A 14,941-nucleotide genomic window follows, 5' to 3' on the forward strand; every position below is an offset into this window, starting at 1 on the left:
AAGGGTTCTAGGGTTATCAAAGGGTGTAACAAGGGTGAGATTCGAGGTTGTTTGGATTGGATAAGTCCTTTCTCTTGTAATTTCTATTTCATAGTGGATTTCTGTCGCTTTGTGCCGTGGTTTTTTTCCGCAAGGATTTTCCACATTAAAACTTTATGTTCTTCTGTGATTGCTTAGTGCCATTGTATTGCTATCCTAGATCTAGATCTGTGTGGTTCCGCAGCACAAATCCCCAACACCTTGATTATTTTGGACGTTATCTATCCACTGGTGGGACCCACCTTAGATTCATAGGGAATCGACGGCATAGTTGTAATCCCACCATTCTTATATGGGCCATCGCAATGATAAGAACGATGGTGGTTGAAGATAGAAATCATTGCTAAAATGGCATTAGTGAAAACAAAGGACGCATCTATCCGTTGGCTACATGATTTATCACTGTTGGATTGTGGGCCCCACCGAAGTCTTGTCTTTTCATCCCACCTACTTAAATGGTACTTATAGTCAAAGGTGGCACTGTGGTTGGTGAGGAGAGCCATGCTAATGTGACGTAGGCAAGAATTCTAAGAGTAAGATTATCAACAGAAAATCTGAGTTTTGTCTCGTGATCATGGCCCACAGGCGTGGTTTTTCATGTCATTAGCAATTTTCAAGATCAATGGCTAAACTTGCATTTGATTGCACCAAATATTAAGAATTTTTTTGATATTTGGTGCAACCAATCGTACCCTACACCATTGCTAAAAGTCATCATCATAGAATCTAGATCCGACATTAATGTTTTTAGGAGAAGCTTGACCTACAAATCAATGTGTGGGGCCTACTGTGATGCTTGAATGACATCGAATCTCTCTACCATGCGTGCTGCCCCTTATTCTCCTAGAATCTCAAGAGATCTACAACATGTAAAATCATGCTTAATTAAACCCACTAAAATCATGTGATATGGCCACTAGAGTTTTGGAATAGCCCTTTTTTTTTATTTTTTTCTTTTTTTCTTTTTTTCTTTTTCGGCTGTTTATTTATCCTTGTTGGATGCATCTTTAAAATGGATTTGATGGCATATAGAAAACATGTTGGACTCACATAATTTAGATGATTTTTTTAATGGTGGCCGTAAGGTTTGCTTTGGATTAGCTTATGAGGAAAAACTACTTAGGAGCCATTGAACCACTATGTCTAGGGGACTTAACATTTTGTGGAAGGGGCTAGAACTATTATAAAGCCAAAAAAGTTGACACATAACAGAAGCAAAAATTTAAATAAATAAATAAATCAAATCAAATTACATGAACTTCTATACATATAGAGCTAATAAAATCATAAAGACTCATCTCCGACGAAAGTCAAAAGAAGAGATTCGGCATGACACCTTTACTCATTCTATTCGCAATCGTTACAACCTTTTCATCTTAGAGTTCCTACTCTGTGTTAATGGAGTTTTTTTTTTTGGGGTGTGAAACTCTGTAAAACTTCCTAAAATATTTTATATTTATAAACTTATATTAATTATTAACCTTTTTTTCTTTTTTTTCCCCTCATAAGGAGATCTCTTTAGTTCAATCCTTGTGGAATGCTTAAACGGCAAGCAACGCTCGCGATATATTTGACTCATTTAAAACTTTAGCTAAGTTACAATACGGTAAAGCTAAGGTTATTTTCATGAATGGTTGGGATAAAAAGAAATCAAGTTAGAAAGTTTGATTTAAGAGTCTAGTATGCACTGTATCTTTTAACATCCATAATTTTGTGATCAACTATCATTTTGCATATATAATATGTTCTTGAAAAGTGATTAATGAATTCTATGTATCCTCGCAATCTGGATAGGTAGGGCCACGCTAATGAGCATGCAAATACCTACACCAAGAGTATACGAAAGACAAAGGGGCCATAGTAGTGGTCGGGGACCCTCCGAAGCTTAAGTCAAGTAAATGGACTTGTAATGAAGACAGAACTTTAACTAGGGTTTCTTGTGCTTACCTCCTTCAATAGTTGTGAGTGTATTTATAGGATGTATCATTTGGCTTTCGAGATGACGCATCTTGATGAAACATGCTGAATCCTCATAACCTGGTGGGATACGCTATATATGCCAAGAGGCTCTTATTTGAATGAGGATCTACCTCCTAAGATATCGTTGAGATAACCTTGGCTAGCCTGATCTTCGGGCGTGGTCTTGCGAGACATTTCCTCTCTTGACACGGGGCAGGATTCTCTCCGAAGATCCCGCTTCCTAGGCCGACCTCCATCAGGTTAGCTCTGCAAGTGAGTCATGCATCTAAGCTCTATCCTTGGGCCTCAGATCGGTGTTGGTCCTTCGAGGTCAGCTATTCTCACAATTGATGCGTTGATAGCTTAAGGAGTCCGTTTGGATAACTTTTAGTTAATGTTATCTTAAGATTCCCTATTTATGGTTGACCATACATCTTATATAACCGGTCATTTCGATTTTCCCATAACACTAACAATTAAATAGGCCATTTGAGAATGGCTAATAGCTATTTGAATTGAAATTAAATAATTATAAAAATAAATATTAATTGTTAAAATAAATTGTCTAATAAAAATAATCATTGAGCATTTCAAAGAATATAAATTTAAAAAAAAAAAAGAAGGAACTTTTTAAATATAGGGTTGAAAACTATAAATAGGCCTTGGCTTTATATCGAGCCCTACCCTAGTCCAATTAATAAATGGGCTTTACTTTTAGGCCCGAGCCAAACCTTGGGGCATATATGCCAACCCAAATCTAGCCCGAGCAAGCTGAATGGCCAACCTACTTAGACCAAAATTAATGTAATCAAATAACCCAAGCATTTATGAGAAAAAGAGGCATATAGAAGAGAAGTATAGCCATCCAAATTTACTTGATAAGTAAACAATCCTGATGTCTTTATATATGGGATGTTTAACTTGCCAATTGTTTACTACCGCCACTAGGACCTAGCTAGGGGCTCTATGGGGCCTCACCATGATGTATGTGTTTTATCCACATGATCCTTCCATTTTTACAAATTATTTTAGGGCACGAGCCAAAAGAAGAGGCAAATCAAAGGCTCAAGTGGACCACACCCAAGAAGCAGTGGTGACAATGATGCCCACCATTGAAACCTTCCTAAGGTCCACTGTGATGTTTATGAGCCATCCAACCTATTCATAAGGTCCCATAGACCTGGATGAAGGGAAAATATAAATATCAACTTCATTCAAAACTTCCAAAGCCCCGGAGAAATTTTCAAGAATGGGCATTTAATCCACACTGCTTTCAGTGGTGTGGTTCACTTGAGCCTTCAACCTTCCTCCTTTTTGGCTCATGCCCTAGAATGATGTCAAAATAGACAGACGATGTTGATAAAATCATATATCATGGTGGGCTCCACAGAGCCCTATCAGGACCTTCCATCTCTAGCTAAGTCCTAAACTTATCATAAAGGGGCCAATTTTATAAAGGATGGTCAAAATATTTGGCAATTCAACTAGACTCATTCAGTCCTGAACCGAGTCATGACTCACCCAGTTAGGGCTAAATTGGCCTTAACTCAGTCAGGAGTGACTCATGGTATTAAACTAGACTGTGATTGAGTGAGAGTGAATCATACCATAGATAGGATATGGTTAATGGAAAACAGAGCTTGGGTGATCTTACACCAGCAACTGGTGACCTCAAATGGGCCGTGACAAATGAGGTTAGTAGACAATTGATGTTAACCATCGATTGCCTTTGTTTCTTGTGGTATGGTCCACTTGTGATTTGAATCTGCTTCATTTTTGGGGTCATGCCCTAAAACGAGCTTTCAAAACATATGAATGGCGTGGATGTACCACAGTCAGCCCCATAATCAGGTTAGAGCATGGGATTAACATCTGTAATGCCCCGAAAATCGGTACCTGAGTACAAAGACTCCGATCGCGAGTTCTCGGATGTTAACTTAATGAGAATGCACGTATGTCCTCATTCATATTCAAATTCATTCCACACACAGATAATTAGAGTAGCGCAATTCGAATTAGCGGATCCAAAGCGAGGTAGAGATAACAATAGATTCAGAAATATAGGGCTAAGAGTTAAAAGTATAGTTCCAATTGTGATGATCGCCCAAAATGGGATTATACAAATCACAATCCACAATATACATACCTAATACGATCAAAGTGTAAAACCTTCAGTTTACACCCAATTCTCCAAAATATAATGACGCTGGCATAACCCGATAAGAGCCTACCTGTCTGAGGTCTCACTTACCTGCATCAATGATACACCTGGTTGGTTTTTTAAAACACCGTCCCAGGTGGGAGTGAGTAACTAACTTAGTGGTTCCATTAGTTCTAAGTTACATATGTTATCGACACAATCAGCGCAGTTAATGATAAACAAGAAATCAAACAATTCCTAAATACTCTTGCTAAATATGCATATGAAGATATGATATGATGCATGCCTTTCCAAACAACACTCCCTCACACGCGACTCCGACCACCTATTTCGCAAATGACAACACTTCCTCATCACGCGACAACCACGCCTGTTCGCCACATTCTAAGCTAATGCAATGCGGTGAATGATAATGTTAGCCGAGTAATTATTAAGTCTAATTCATCCAATATATTGGCAAAACTAGGATACCAACGTTATATCACGAGTCATTATCCGGATCACGTGTCTCGTTGCCGCACATAGCAACTTCTTACCAGTGTCCCTTGATCCAAATTTAGGTGTCACCCATTTATCATACAAATCAACAATTTTAAATGTACGATATGATAAATAAATGTATGAGGATCAACCCGGTATGAATCGTCACCCAATACCGGGTAAGATCACTCAGTTCCGAGGTGCAAGCTTGTCACATAAAACCAAAACATATAAAGAAAAAGGGCTCATCACCCAATTCCATTCACGCCCATGTCGTTTAAATGATACTATAGCACGCAAACATCGGCCGGGTAATTTGATGGGGGTCATTCAAACAATGGTTTATTACCTTCATCAGTGCTCACTGGTCACTATGGGGAGGCTCGTCACCCCAGCATGGGCCGACAGCTCGGACACAGTATCCCATACTGCCATACCCGGCTCATGAGTCTTAGTGGGATCGTATCGCACTAACAGTTATGAATGGACACATTCATTGGGAACGGGGTATCCTAAATTTTATTTAGTCGTGTCATACATTGTGAACATATATGATCAGTCGGCTAGTAGACTAATTTGATTGACCTGGGAGAACCACGACTCAACCGGCATTGAGTGCAAGCATCCCATGTAGTACAGCTACTGTCGGTTGTCCGTATCCAACCCGGGTCTATCAAACAAGCCTAGGGTGGCTGCCCTAACTTGGGCTTCCCTTTTAGTTCAGGCGGTTAGCCAACTGACCCAACATCGTAACAATCCTAAGTATCGCTATGGACTAACATTATATCACATAATTATAGTATAAATTTTACTACGCAACCACTTACGCATTTCATCAAATACATGAGCATCCATATGGTATTACATTCACTAAAGAATTAAATCAAACATGTGGGCATGTATAAAGTAATGCAATCACTTAGGCAATAAATCAAGCATGTGAACATTGACAAATCAACACATTCTACCACTTAGACATTTCATCGAACACTTGAGCATCCATATCCAACCAATAACGTATAATACAATTAAACATGAAATATGAACATGCTAGCTATTATAAATCATTCACCACAACAAATCATTAATTGAGACCGTCAAGGGTCGATAAATGGAAACCTAGGCATAATGGTCCGCACCTTATGACGTTTCGCCCAATTCACGGTGTTCATAAGGTTTGGGTGTTGGGAAAAAATCGTCAAGAACCTAAGTAAGCATGCAAGCTTGTAAGAATTGGAAGGAATTAAACATAAGACCTAAACCTACAAACATAACTCAATACTTACCTTCAATCGTTACTGAATTGACACAATTGGAGGACAATGTTGCTATAAAGGAGATGAGAGGGTGAATGTGTACAAACCCTCGTGCTTCCAAGCTCTCCCTCGCTCTTTCTCCTCTTTTCTCCTCTTTCTCTTCCCCCTTTCTCCTTTTTTCTCTTGTTGAAATTCATATGGAAGGATGGGGTGCCCAAATAAAGCCCTTATATAGTTCCAGATTTGGTGTAAATGGCCCCAAGAGCTAAGTTTTTACTAAACTAGCCCTATAGGATGATCTTTCTAACCTCTAGGGCCCACTATGAGGCGTACATATTGATATACACTGTAGGATAGTTAGTCTTAATGATAATATACGTATGGATATGATCGGCCCGCCATTTGGATGCGCCGATCGACAGATATGATTAGAAGTCTGTTCGATGGTCACCGATGGTCGATCGGGGCCGCGGTTATACGGATATGAGTAGGGAAATATCTTTACTCTACTTGTAATGTTTGGTCGTAAACCGACGGTCCGAATTTCTCAACTTTGCATAAGAGTGGACGACCCAATTCACTTAAGTTTCAGCTTCTTCCTTTAGGGTATTTATACTTCTCATGCACTTATCCCTTAGCTCAAGTTGAGCGGTTCTGGATACTACTCAGATCTGACTCCCACGATAGACATCAAGCCCAGTAAGACGGACATTATTATATAGTTTTGGAACTAGTTGCTCACTAACGAGCAATTTAGAGCTTGTTCGGAAAATTGGGACATTTCTGGAATGAATTAGGTATTGATATTTCTCGTGGGCAATTATTAGGATTTGGATTAACTATGTTCATAGTATGACCTATTTATAATTAGTAAAAGTGGAGATTTGGTCATAATTACTCTAAACTGTCGGTTTTATGCTAAAAGAGTAATTTGATTGATTTGGTTTATTAATTAAGATCTGACCCCTACTTGTCTCGGCTTTGGGTAGATCTTTATTTATTTACGGTTGTCTTGATTAGCCAGTGATAGGTCGGCTAGATTTGAGCCCTATGTGAACCAGTCCCGAGGTTAAACTCGATACTTAAGTGATCGGGCTAGATTTGTTAGCTTCTTATAGTTGATTAGTTAGATTAGTGTAGTTCTTTATTGGTACCACTTGCGTATAGGCTAACATCAAGTGTTAATAGTTAGTAAGTGACAATATAAGTTAAGTATAATAAAAAATTTCAAGGTTTTTTTTGAAAATCCAAAATAATGAAAATCCAAGACGTTACAACATCATTACTATACAACGATGGCATATATGAAAATATAGTAATAGAAAAAATTCTTTTCTCACGAAAAACACAATATTAAGTGAAGCTTGCATTTGGTGGACCATGAAATGGTAATCAATAAACTAGATTTCACAACTAATGCCAGTCCCTTGTCGAATGTCACGGATTAAAAAATATGGATATGGATACATTGCATGGATAAAACACATGCATCAATGTGGGGCCCACATGTATAGTGGATTTTGAAACCAGATGTTCGCTTTATGCAATCCACCTCCAAAACACCGGACGGTGGTATCATGCTTTAAGGACTTAGTCCAAGCGGCGGTTCTATGTGCCCAAGTGACACATGTGTTCTATCCATGCCGTTCATCCATTTTCTAATATCATTTTAAGCTATTAGCCCAAAAAATGAGGGAGATCCAAGGCTCAAGTGGACCACACCAAAGGAAGCAGTTGTAATGGTGATGCCAACCATTGAAACCTTTAAAGTTCTCAGGTCCACCGTAATCTCTAATTGCGATCCAACCTATTTACAAAGGTCATGTAGACTTGGACGAAGGCAAAACACAAATATTAACTTGATCAAAACTTTTAAAGCTTATAATAAGTTTTTAATGGTGAGCATTCAATCTCCATCCTGTGGTCCACTTAAGCTTTGTATCTGACTCTTGTTAGGCTTGTGACCTAAAATAATTTGTAAAAATGGATGGACAACATTGATAAAGCACATTTGTCAAGACCCTGCCTGGTTCCAGAAGCCGGGTCTTTCCTGGCATGAGGCAATCCACGTTCCAAAGCCAGGAAGTGGATTGGCTGGTGTACCACCCCCACCCACCTGGCTGGTGTGTTGGCATCATTGTGGTGGCATAATAAGAATCATGAGGTATGAATTATATTCAAACTGTCCGTCCACTTGGTGAGCTCATTATAAGGCTTGAGCCTAAAATTAAGACATACAAAAATTCAGTGAACCATACTGTAAAAAGCAGTGAGAGATTGACCGTCTATCATTGAAAGACTTTTGAGGTCACAGAAATTTTAGATCAATATGGTATTTGTTTTTCCTTTTCATCCATGTATGTGTGACCTTATATACAGATTGGATGGAAAATAAACATTATGATGGGCCCTATGAATTTATTAATGGTGAGAATCAAGTGGACTACACATATATTTTCTATCCAATCTATTCGTAACGTCACACAGATACGGATGAAAAGGAAAAACAAATATCAAGGTGATCCAAAACTTCTACAACCCCATCAAGGTTTTATCGGTATCTCCCATTGCTTTTTGCAGTGTAGTCCATTTGATCTTTGGGTCTTTCTTATTTTTAAGCTGAAGTCTTACAATTGACTCGCCAATGGACAGATGTTTTGGATATATAACATACGCCTCGTGATAGGACCACAGTAGTACTGCATGAAATGCTGGATCCGGTTTCAGCAAAGGATATCTTTAGTCCAGTCAGGGAAGCTGATGGGCTGATGTACCACACACCACCGATCTGGCTGGTGTGTTGATTTCATCAAATTATGTGGGTCCCATCATTAGGTATGAGTAATATACAAAACATCGATCCACTTGGTGAGGTCTTATTAAGGCTTGAACCGAAAAATAAGATAAATCCAAAAATCAAGTGGACCACACTGTAAAAAGAAGTGGGGTTTGAACACTTGTCATGGAAATCTTTTTAAGGTCACAAAAAATTTTAGATCAATATAATGCTTGTTTTTTCTCTTCATCCAAGGTATGTGTGACCTTATGAACTGGTTTGCCAATGTTTTAACGGTAAGAATTATTATCCTCTGTGATTTACTTGAACTTTAGAAATTACTAATTTTTGGGATGAAGATCTAAAATGATCTAGCCAAATGGTTGAAAGGTGTGTATATGATTAATACATCATCGTGGGTTCATGTAACTTTGATCTCCTTTAAACCGTTCGTACAACTTGAGATAGATCAGCGTCGGCGCTGGCCTTTCGGTACATGGCAATGCGCTTCCCAAAATATCATTTAAGTACTTCGATTATAGTACACCAGCAGAGGAAGATGGATGATACACGGGTCATGTACCTATTAAATGATTGGCAATTTATGGATGGCTAAAAATGAAAAAATCCACTGGTCCCATTTACAAGAAAACAAGTGTCGCACTAATTCCATTTGTTCAACGAATCTGATTTTTTAGTAGAAAGTTGGGCAATTAGTCGGTTTAATTCGAGCTAATATTTTCCAAGTGTATGATAGGTAAGTGCCCGCGTATCGAGTATCGGACGCAGCCAGAGTATCAAGTAACTCCGTGATTGCATGGGAAGCCGACCGTCCGTCGCACGTGAGATTCCCTTGGCACGACGGGCCAAAGCTCTATTAGACCCACCGTATTGTATGTGTTTTATCTAAATCTCTTATCCGTTTTTTCAACTCATTATAAAAAATGAGTCTAAATCTAAAACCTAAGTAGACCACACCACACAAAACAGTGAGGATTGAGTGAGGATTGAATGCTCACCGTTGAAAACTTCTTAAAGCCATAAAAGTTTCGGATCAAGCCTATATTTGGATGGCAAACAAAACAAACAATGGGCCTTATAAAGTTTTCAACAGTGGGTGTTCAATTCCCACTATTTTCTTTGCTATGGTCCAATTAGGCTTTGGATCTGTATCATTTTTGTGATCATACCTTAGAAATGAGCTGAAAAAAAAAAAAAAAGAATGGATAGGATGAATAAAACAAATATATCATGGTGGCTCCTTAGAGCTTGGCCACGTGGTGCCACTGTGCCACTCGTGTGATCGTATTAGGTGTTACCCGGTTAACACGTAAGTGTTGTTTTACCCTTACCGCGTGGGGCCTACCTTGATGAATATATTATATATCCTTTTTTTAATTTTTTTTATTTTTTTTTTGGACCAGTATAAGGACGTGATACCAGAAAAATAATAATAATAATAATAATCTAAATATCATGTGAACCATGTTATTGAAAAGGTTAATGACTATTAAAAAAAATTTGTGCGCCACGGAAGCTTTGCATCAAACTAATCTTTGTATTTTCTGTCTGTTTGACTTTATCAACAGGTTGGATGGAAAATAAACATAACGATGGGTCCTAAGAATGTTTTAATGGTGACCATTCAATCACCATTGTTTCCTATGGTGTGATTCACTTAAAGTTTGAATCTCCTTAATTTTTGGGCAAAAGTCCTAAATTGATCTGAAAAAACTGATGGACGGCGTAGATATACGGCAAATAATCAACCTGGCCTACGGTAAGGGTAACACATAATTCCATCGGGCGAGCTTGGTGTGTGAGTACATGAACATGGCCAACCTCACTGTATATGTTGTATATCCATGCCATCCATCCATTTTTTCATATCATTTTAAAGCATGGGTCAATAAATGAAGCACATCAAAATCTAAAGTCAACCACACCATAGGCAACAATGGTAATTAAACACCCACCGTTAAAAACTCCTCAAGGGCCCGCCGTAACGTTTATAAGCCATCCAACCTATTGTTATATCACACAGCACTCGCATTCTTCCATCCCAAAACACACACCGACTCTCCCTTTCTCATTCTTCCCAGCCCACACACACTCTCTCTGTGTGTGAAAATGAACGGAAGAGATCGCATAATCCTCTTCCCCTTCATGGCCCAGGGCCACCTCATCCCCTTCCTGGCGCTCGCTACACATCTAGAGCACCGAACTGGCTACACCATCACCATCGTAAACACCCCACTCAACATCAAAACCTTAAAATCATCTCTCCCTCCAACAACCACCATCCATCTCGTGTCCCTCCCTTTCAACGGCTCAGATCACAGTCTCCCTCCAAACTCAGAAAGCACAGATGCATTACCACACCACCTCCTCCCCCGCCTCTACCATTCCTCCCAAACTCTCCAACCCTCCTTCGAAAACCTCATCTCAACCCTCACTAACCAAGACGGCCACCCTCCTCTCTGCATCATCTCAGACATGTTCTTAGGATGGACGGTCCAGATCGCAAACAGACTCGGCATCTTCCATTCCATCTTCATCACCGGTGGGGCCCACGGTGCCTCAATCGATTTCACTCTCTATCTCGACCCCAATTCCCAACCCGACTCGGCAGAGTTTCAACTCCCGGGTTTTCCCGACTCGTTCCGAGTCCACCGATCCCAGCTCAAAATCGCCGACGACAGTTCCGATTCCGACTCGATGTTCCGATTCATCCATTTACAGTTCAATCTCTGCTTAAGCTCTGATGGGTTTTTGTTCAATACCGTCGAGGAGATGGAAAAGATCGGATTGGAGTATTTCAGAAAGAAAACGAATCGACCTGTTTGGGCGATTGGGCTTTTGAAGAACGAAGGCATTGCTAGAAAGGCAATCGACGTTTCTGCGGGTAGATGCATTTCATGGTTGGATTTCCACCGTCCGAATTCCGTTCTGTACGTATCGTTCGGCTCTCAGAACACCATCTCTGTTTCCCAGATGATGGAGCTGGCGATGGGCTTGGAATCGAGCGGAACGAAATTCATTTGGGTCGTCCGGGCTCCGCACGGATTCGACGTAGATGGAGAATTCAGGACGGAAGAATGGCTGCCGGAGGGGTTTGAGGAGAGGATTACGGAGAGAAAGCAGGGGATGTTGGTGAAGAGATGGGCGCCTCAGCTGGAGATTCTATCGCATGGATCGACGGGTGGGTTTCTCAGTCACTGTGGGTGGAATTCAACGGTGGAGAGCTTGAGAAGAGGCGTGCCGGTGATTGGGTGGCCGATGTCGGCAGAGCAGTTTTACAATGCGAAGATGATGGAGGAGTTGGGAGTTTGTGTTGTTGGGAGGGGTGAAGGTATGGAGATTGGAAGGAGTGAGGTGGTGAGGGTGATAGAGATGGTGATGGGAGGGAAGGAGAAAGGAGAAGAGATGAAGAGAAAAGGGTTGAAAGTGAAGGAGATGATAGAGGAAGCTGTTAGAGAAGATGGAGGATCCTTGGGGTCTTCTGTAAAAGCTCTTGGTGACTTTGTGATGGCTGCTGTGTCTTCGAAGAAGATGATTGGTGGAGATTTTTGACGAGAAATGATATTGAACGTTGATTTCAATGGTCCAGATTACCTCACATCTATCTGATGGAATCATGTGTAGCCCGTTTTAAGGATTTTTTTCATAGCTTTTAAAAATTAAAAATAAAATAAAATTTAAAGATACTTTATATAAGCTGATTGCACCCGGGTAGCTGATTACAACTGGGTTAGCTTGTTAGTACAGACACCCATGTCAGTACACACACTCCACGTTAGCCACCCCCGCTAGGGATCGATACCAACACCTCAAGTGTTGAAACGAGGCATCTGCACTCAGTCTGCCAGTTGAGGTACGGATCTGGGTGTACTTATCTTGGATTGTACTTAACGCAATAAATAAGTATTTTGAGAAACAATTATATATAGGAAATGGTACTATGAGGTAAGCTGTGTGGGCTGCACCGTGACGTGTGTCGATCATCAACACCATGTATTCATGGTCCCTTTTAGATTATGGGATATCCCAAAAATCAGTCGTATATGAAACTCAGGTGGGCCATACCATCTAAAACCATGTGAAACCTTACCTAAAACATATAAAAGCACTTGGTGCGGGCCACTTGAGTTTTGTATGTAGCTGAAACTTGTTACGACCCCTCATCCAAGTGAAACCATCCATAAAACATATGAATGCTCACACACAACTAGTTGAGCAGTCAAATTGGTCCATCTAGCTGTTTATTAAGTAACAAAATTATTTCTCTTTAATCATATATAATTCCTCTGGTAAAAGGCTACGTGACATCAAATTTGATATAGGTACAGTAGGAATAAGTATCATCGATTTAGCCCGTTCATCAAATAGGGCCCATTTATTAAATTTTATTGGAAAAAAGTTAGTAAATAATCCTCATCACTAAAACTATACATATGAGTTAAATCGGGACAGTTGAAATGGATTTCTAATAACTTAGTTTTCTTATAGAAAAATATTTTACTATTAATCTAAAAAAATAAAAAAAATCATGTTCTTCACACGCTTATGAGCAATCTCACTTGATTAATGGATTGGATTTTTTACTTGTACAGTGCATCACAAGAATACACCGCATGTGCACAATTTCTTTAATTATCCATGAAAACAAGTCTTTTATTCTTTCTTTCTTCTTTACTTAATGTTATAATATATATGTGTGTGTGTGTGTGTGTGTGTGTGTGTGTGTGTGTGTTACATCCACACCATCCATTTATTTTTCCAAGGTCTTTTTAGGGGATGAACTAAAAAATAAGACAGATTCAAATCTCAAGTGAACCACACTATATAAATCAGTGGGGATTCAATGCCTGCCATTGAAAATTTCTTAGGGACCATGGAAGTTTTGGATCAAGATGATGTTTGTGTTTTCCCTTCATCCATGTCTATGTGACATTATGAACAGGTTGGATGGAAAATAAACATCATAGTGGGCCCTAGGAATGTTTTAATGGTGAACATTCAATGTCCATTGTTTCTTGTGGTGTGGTCCACTTGAGATTCAGATCTACCTCATTTTTTTGGAATTTGTACTAAAATGATCCTAAAAAACCAACGGATAGCGTGGATATACAACACATACATCATAATGAGCCCATAGCTAGGGAAACACAATAGTGTTACTTGGGGTAATACTTAATCCGCAACAATTTTCTCGAAGGAACAATAGTTTGAGCATACACCCACCTTCATTTTTTGAAGGGGCCCACCATGATGTGTTCAGAGATCCACTCCGATCATTAGATGTATAATCCCTTATTGGACTCAGAAGCAAAAAAAAATTAAAAATTAAAAAATAAATTAAAATCATGCTAATTTATGATTAAGTGGGCCATATAAATTGAAACAGTTGGGAAAGATGTCTACCCTTGATTTTTATAGGGCCCATCTTGATTAGAATATAAAATCCAATCCAACCATTAGCTACCACACCAAATATTAGGCCTTGAACAAAAAAAAAAGAAGCCCATAAGTGAAGTGGGCTACCAAAGGAAAGAGTTTGAAGGGAGAGCTTTCTATCTACGCTTTTTTAATTACGTGGTTCACGTGAGCTAGGGATGGGGCTGGTATTTTTGCATTAGGTCTAACATGAAGTGACTCACCTAATGGTTGGGTAGATTTCATATTAACATTATTAGTGGTGCCCACCCAAGCAAGCAAATCCAATTTGTTAATTAAAATAACTTTCACATGAAAAAGTTTGGTAGCATTAACTACCCATTAAATGAAGAGAAAAGGGAGGAATATTTATAAAGAAAATGGGATTAATAAAGAAGTTGTACACATGTGATATATTCTCTTGATGCACCACATTTCTTAGAAATCCGGTTCATTTATTAGGTAGGGTCCATTGTAAGCATGTGAAGGAAAAAATATTATTTTTTCATGATCAATAGTATGATATCATCTACAAGAGAAGTGAACTGTTATAACTCTATTCCAATAATACAGATTCAAGTTACATATGTGACTCTAGTGGTGATAAGAATTTACTAATTTTTAGTATATAAAATTTCATTAGTGGGCCCTATTTAATGAATGAATTGGATCTATAACACATAATTCTCATCATATTTATGTAAGACTCAATGTCACATATCCTCACATATGATGCATTACATGGGGATAAAAAGAGAAATCTTTGACATTTAATGCACAGCTAGTTGGACCAATTTAAGTGGTCCAACTAGTTGTGTGTGAGCATTTCTCATA

At 39.1% G+C, this 14,941-nt stretch overlaps 1 protein-coding gene across 1 annotated transcript; it reads left to right on the forward strand.

The window, feature by feature from the left end:
- Positions 1-10,715: 10,715 nt before the first annotated feature.
- Positions 10,716-12,382, forward strand: LOC131239579 (UDP-glycosyltransferase 92A1-like). Its single transcript, XM_058237348.1, has one exon. It carries the CDS (start codon positions 10,802-10,804, stop codon positions 12,242-12,244), a length of 1,443 nt encoding a protein of 480 aa, XP_058093331.1. The 5' UTR covers positions 10,716-10,801; the 3' UTR covers positions 12,245-12,382.
- Positions 12,383-14,941: the final 2,559 nt, after the last annotated feature.

This window comes from Magnolia sinica, chromosome 3 (assembly GCF_029962835.1).
Source record: "Magnolia sinica isolate HGM2019 chromosome 3, MsV1, whole genome shotgun sequence".
In the NCBI taxonomy this organism is placed as follows: Eukaryota; Viridiplantae; Streptophyta; class Magnoliopsida; order Magnoliales; family Magnoliaceae; genus Magnolia; species Magnolia sinica.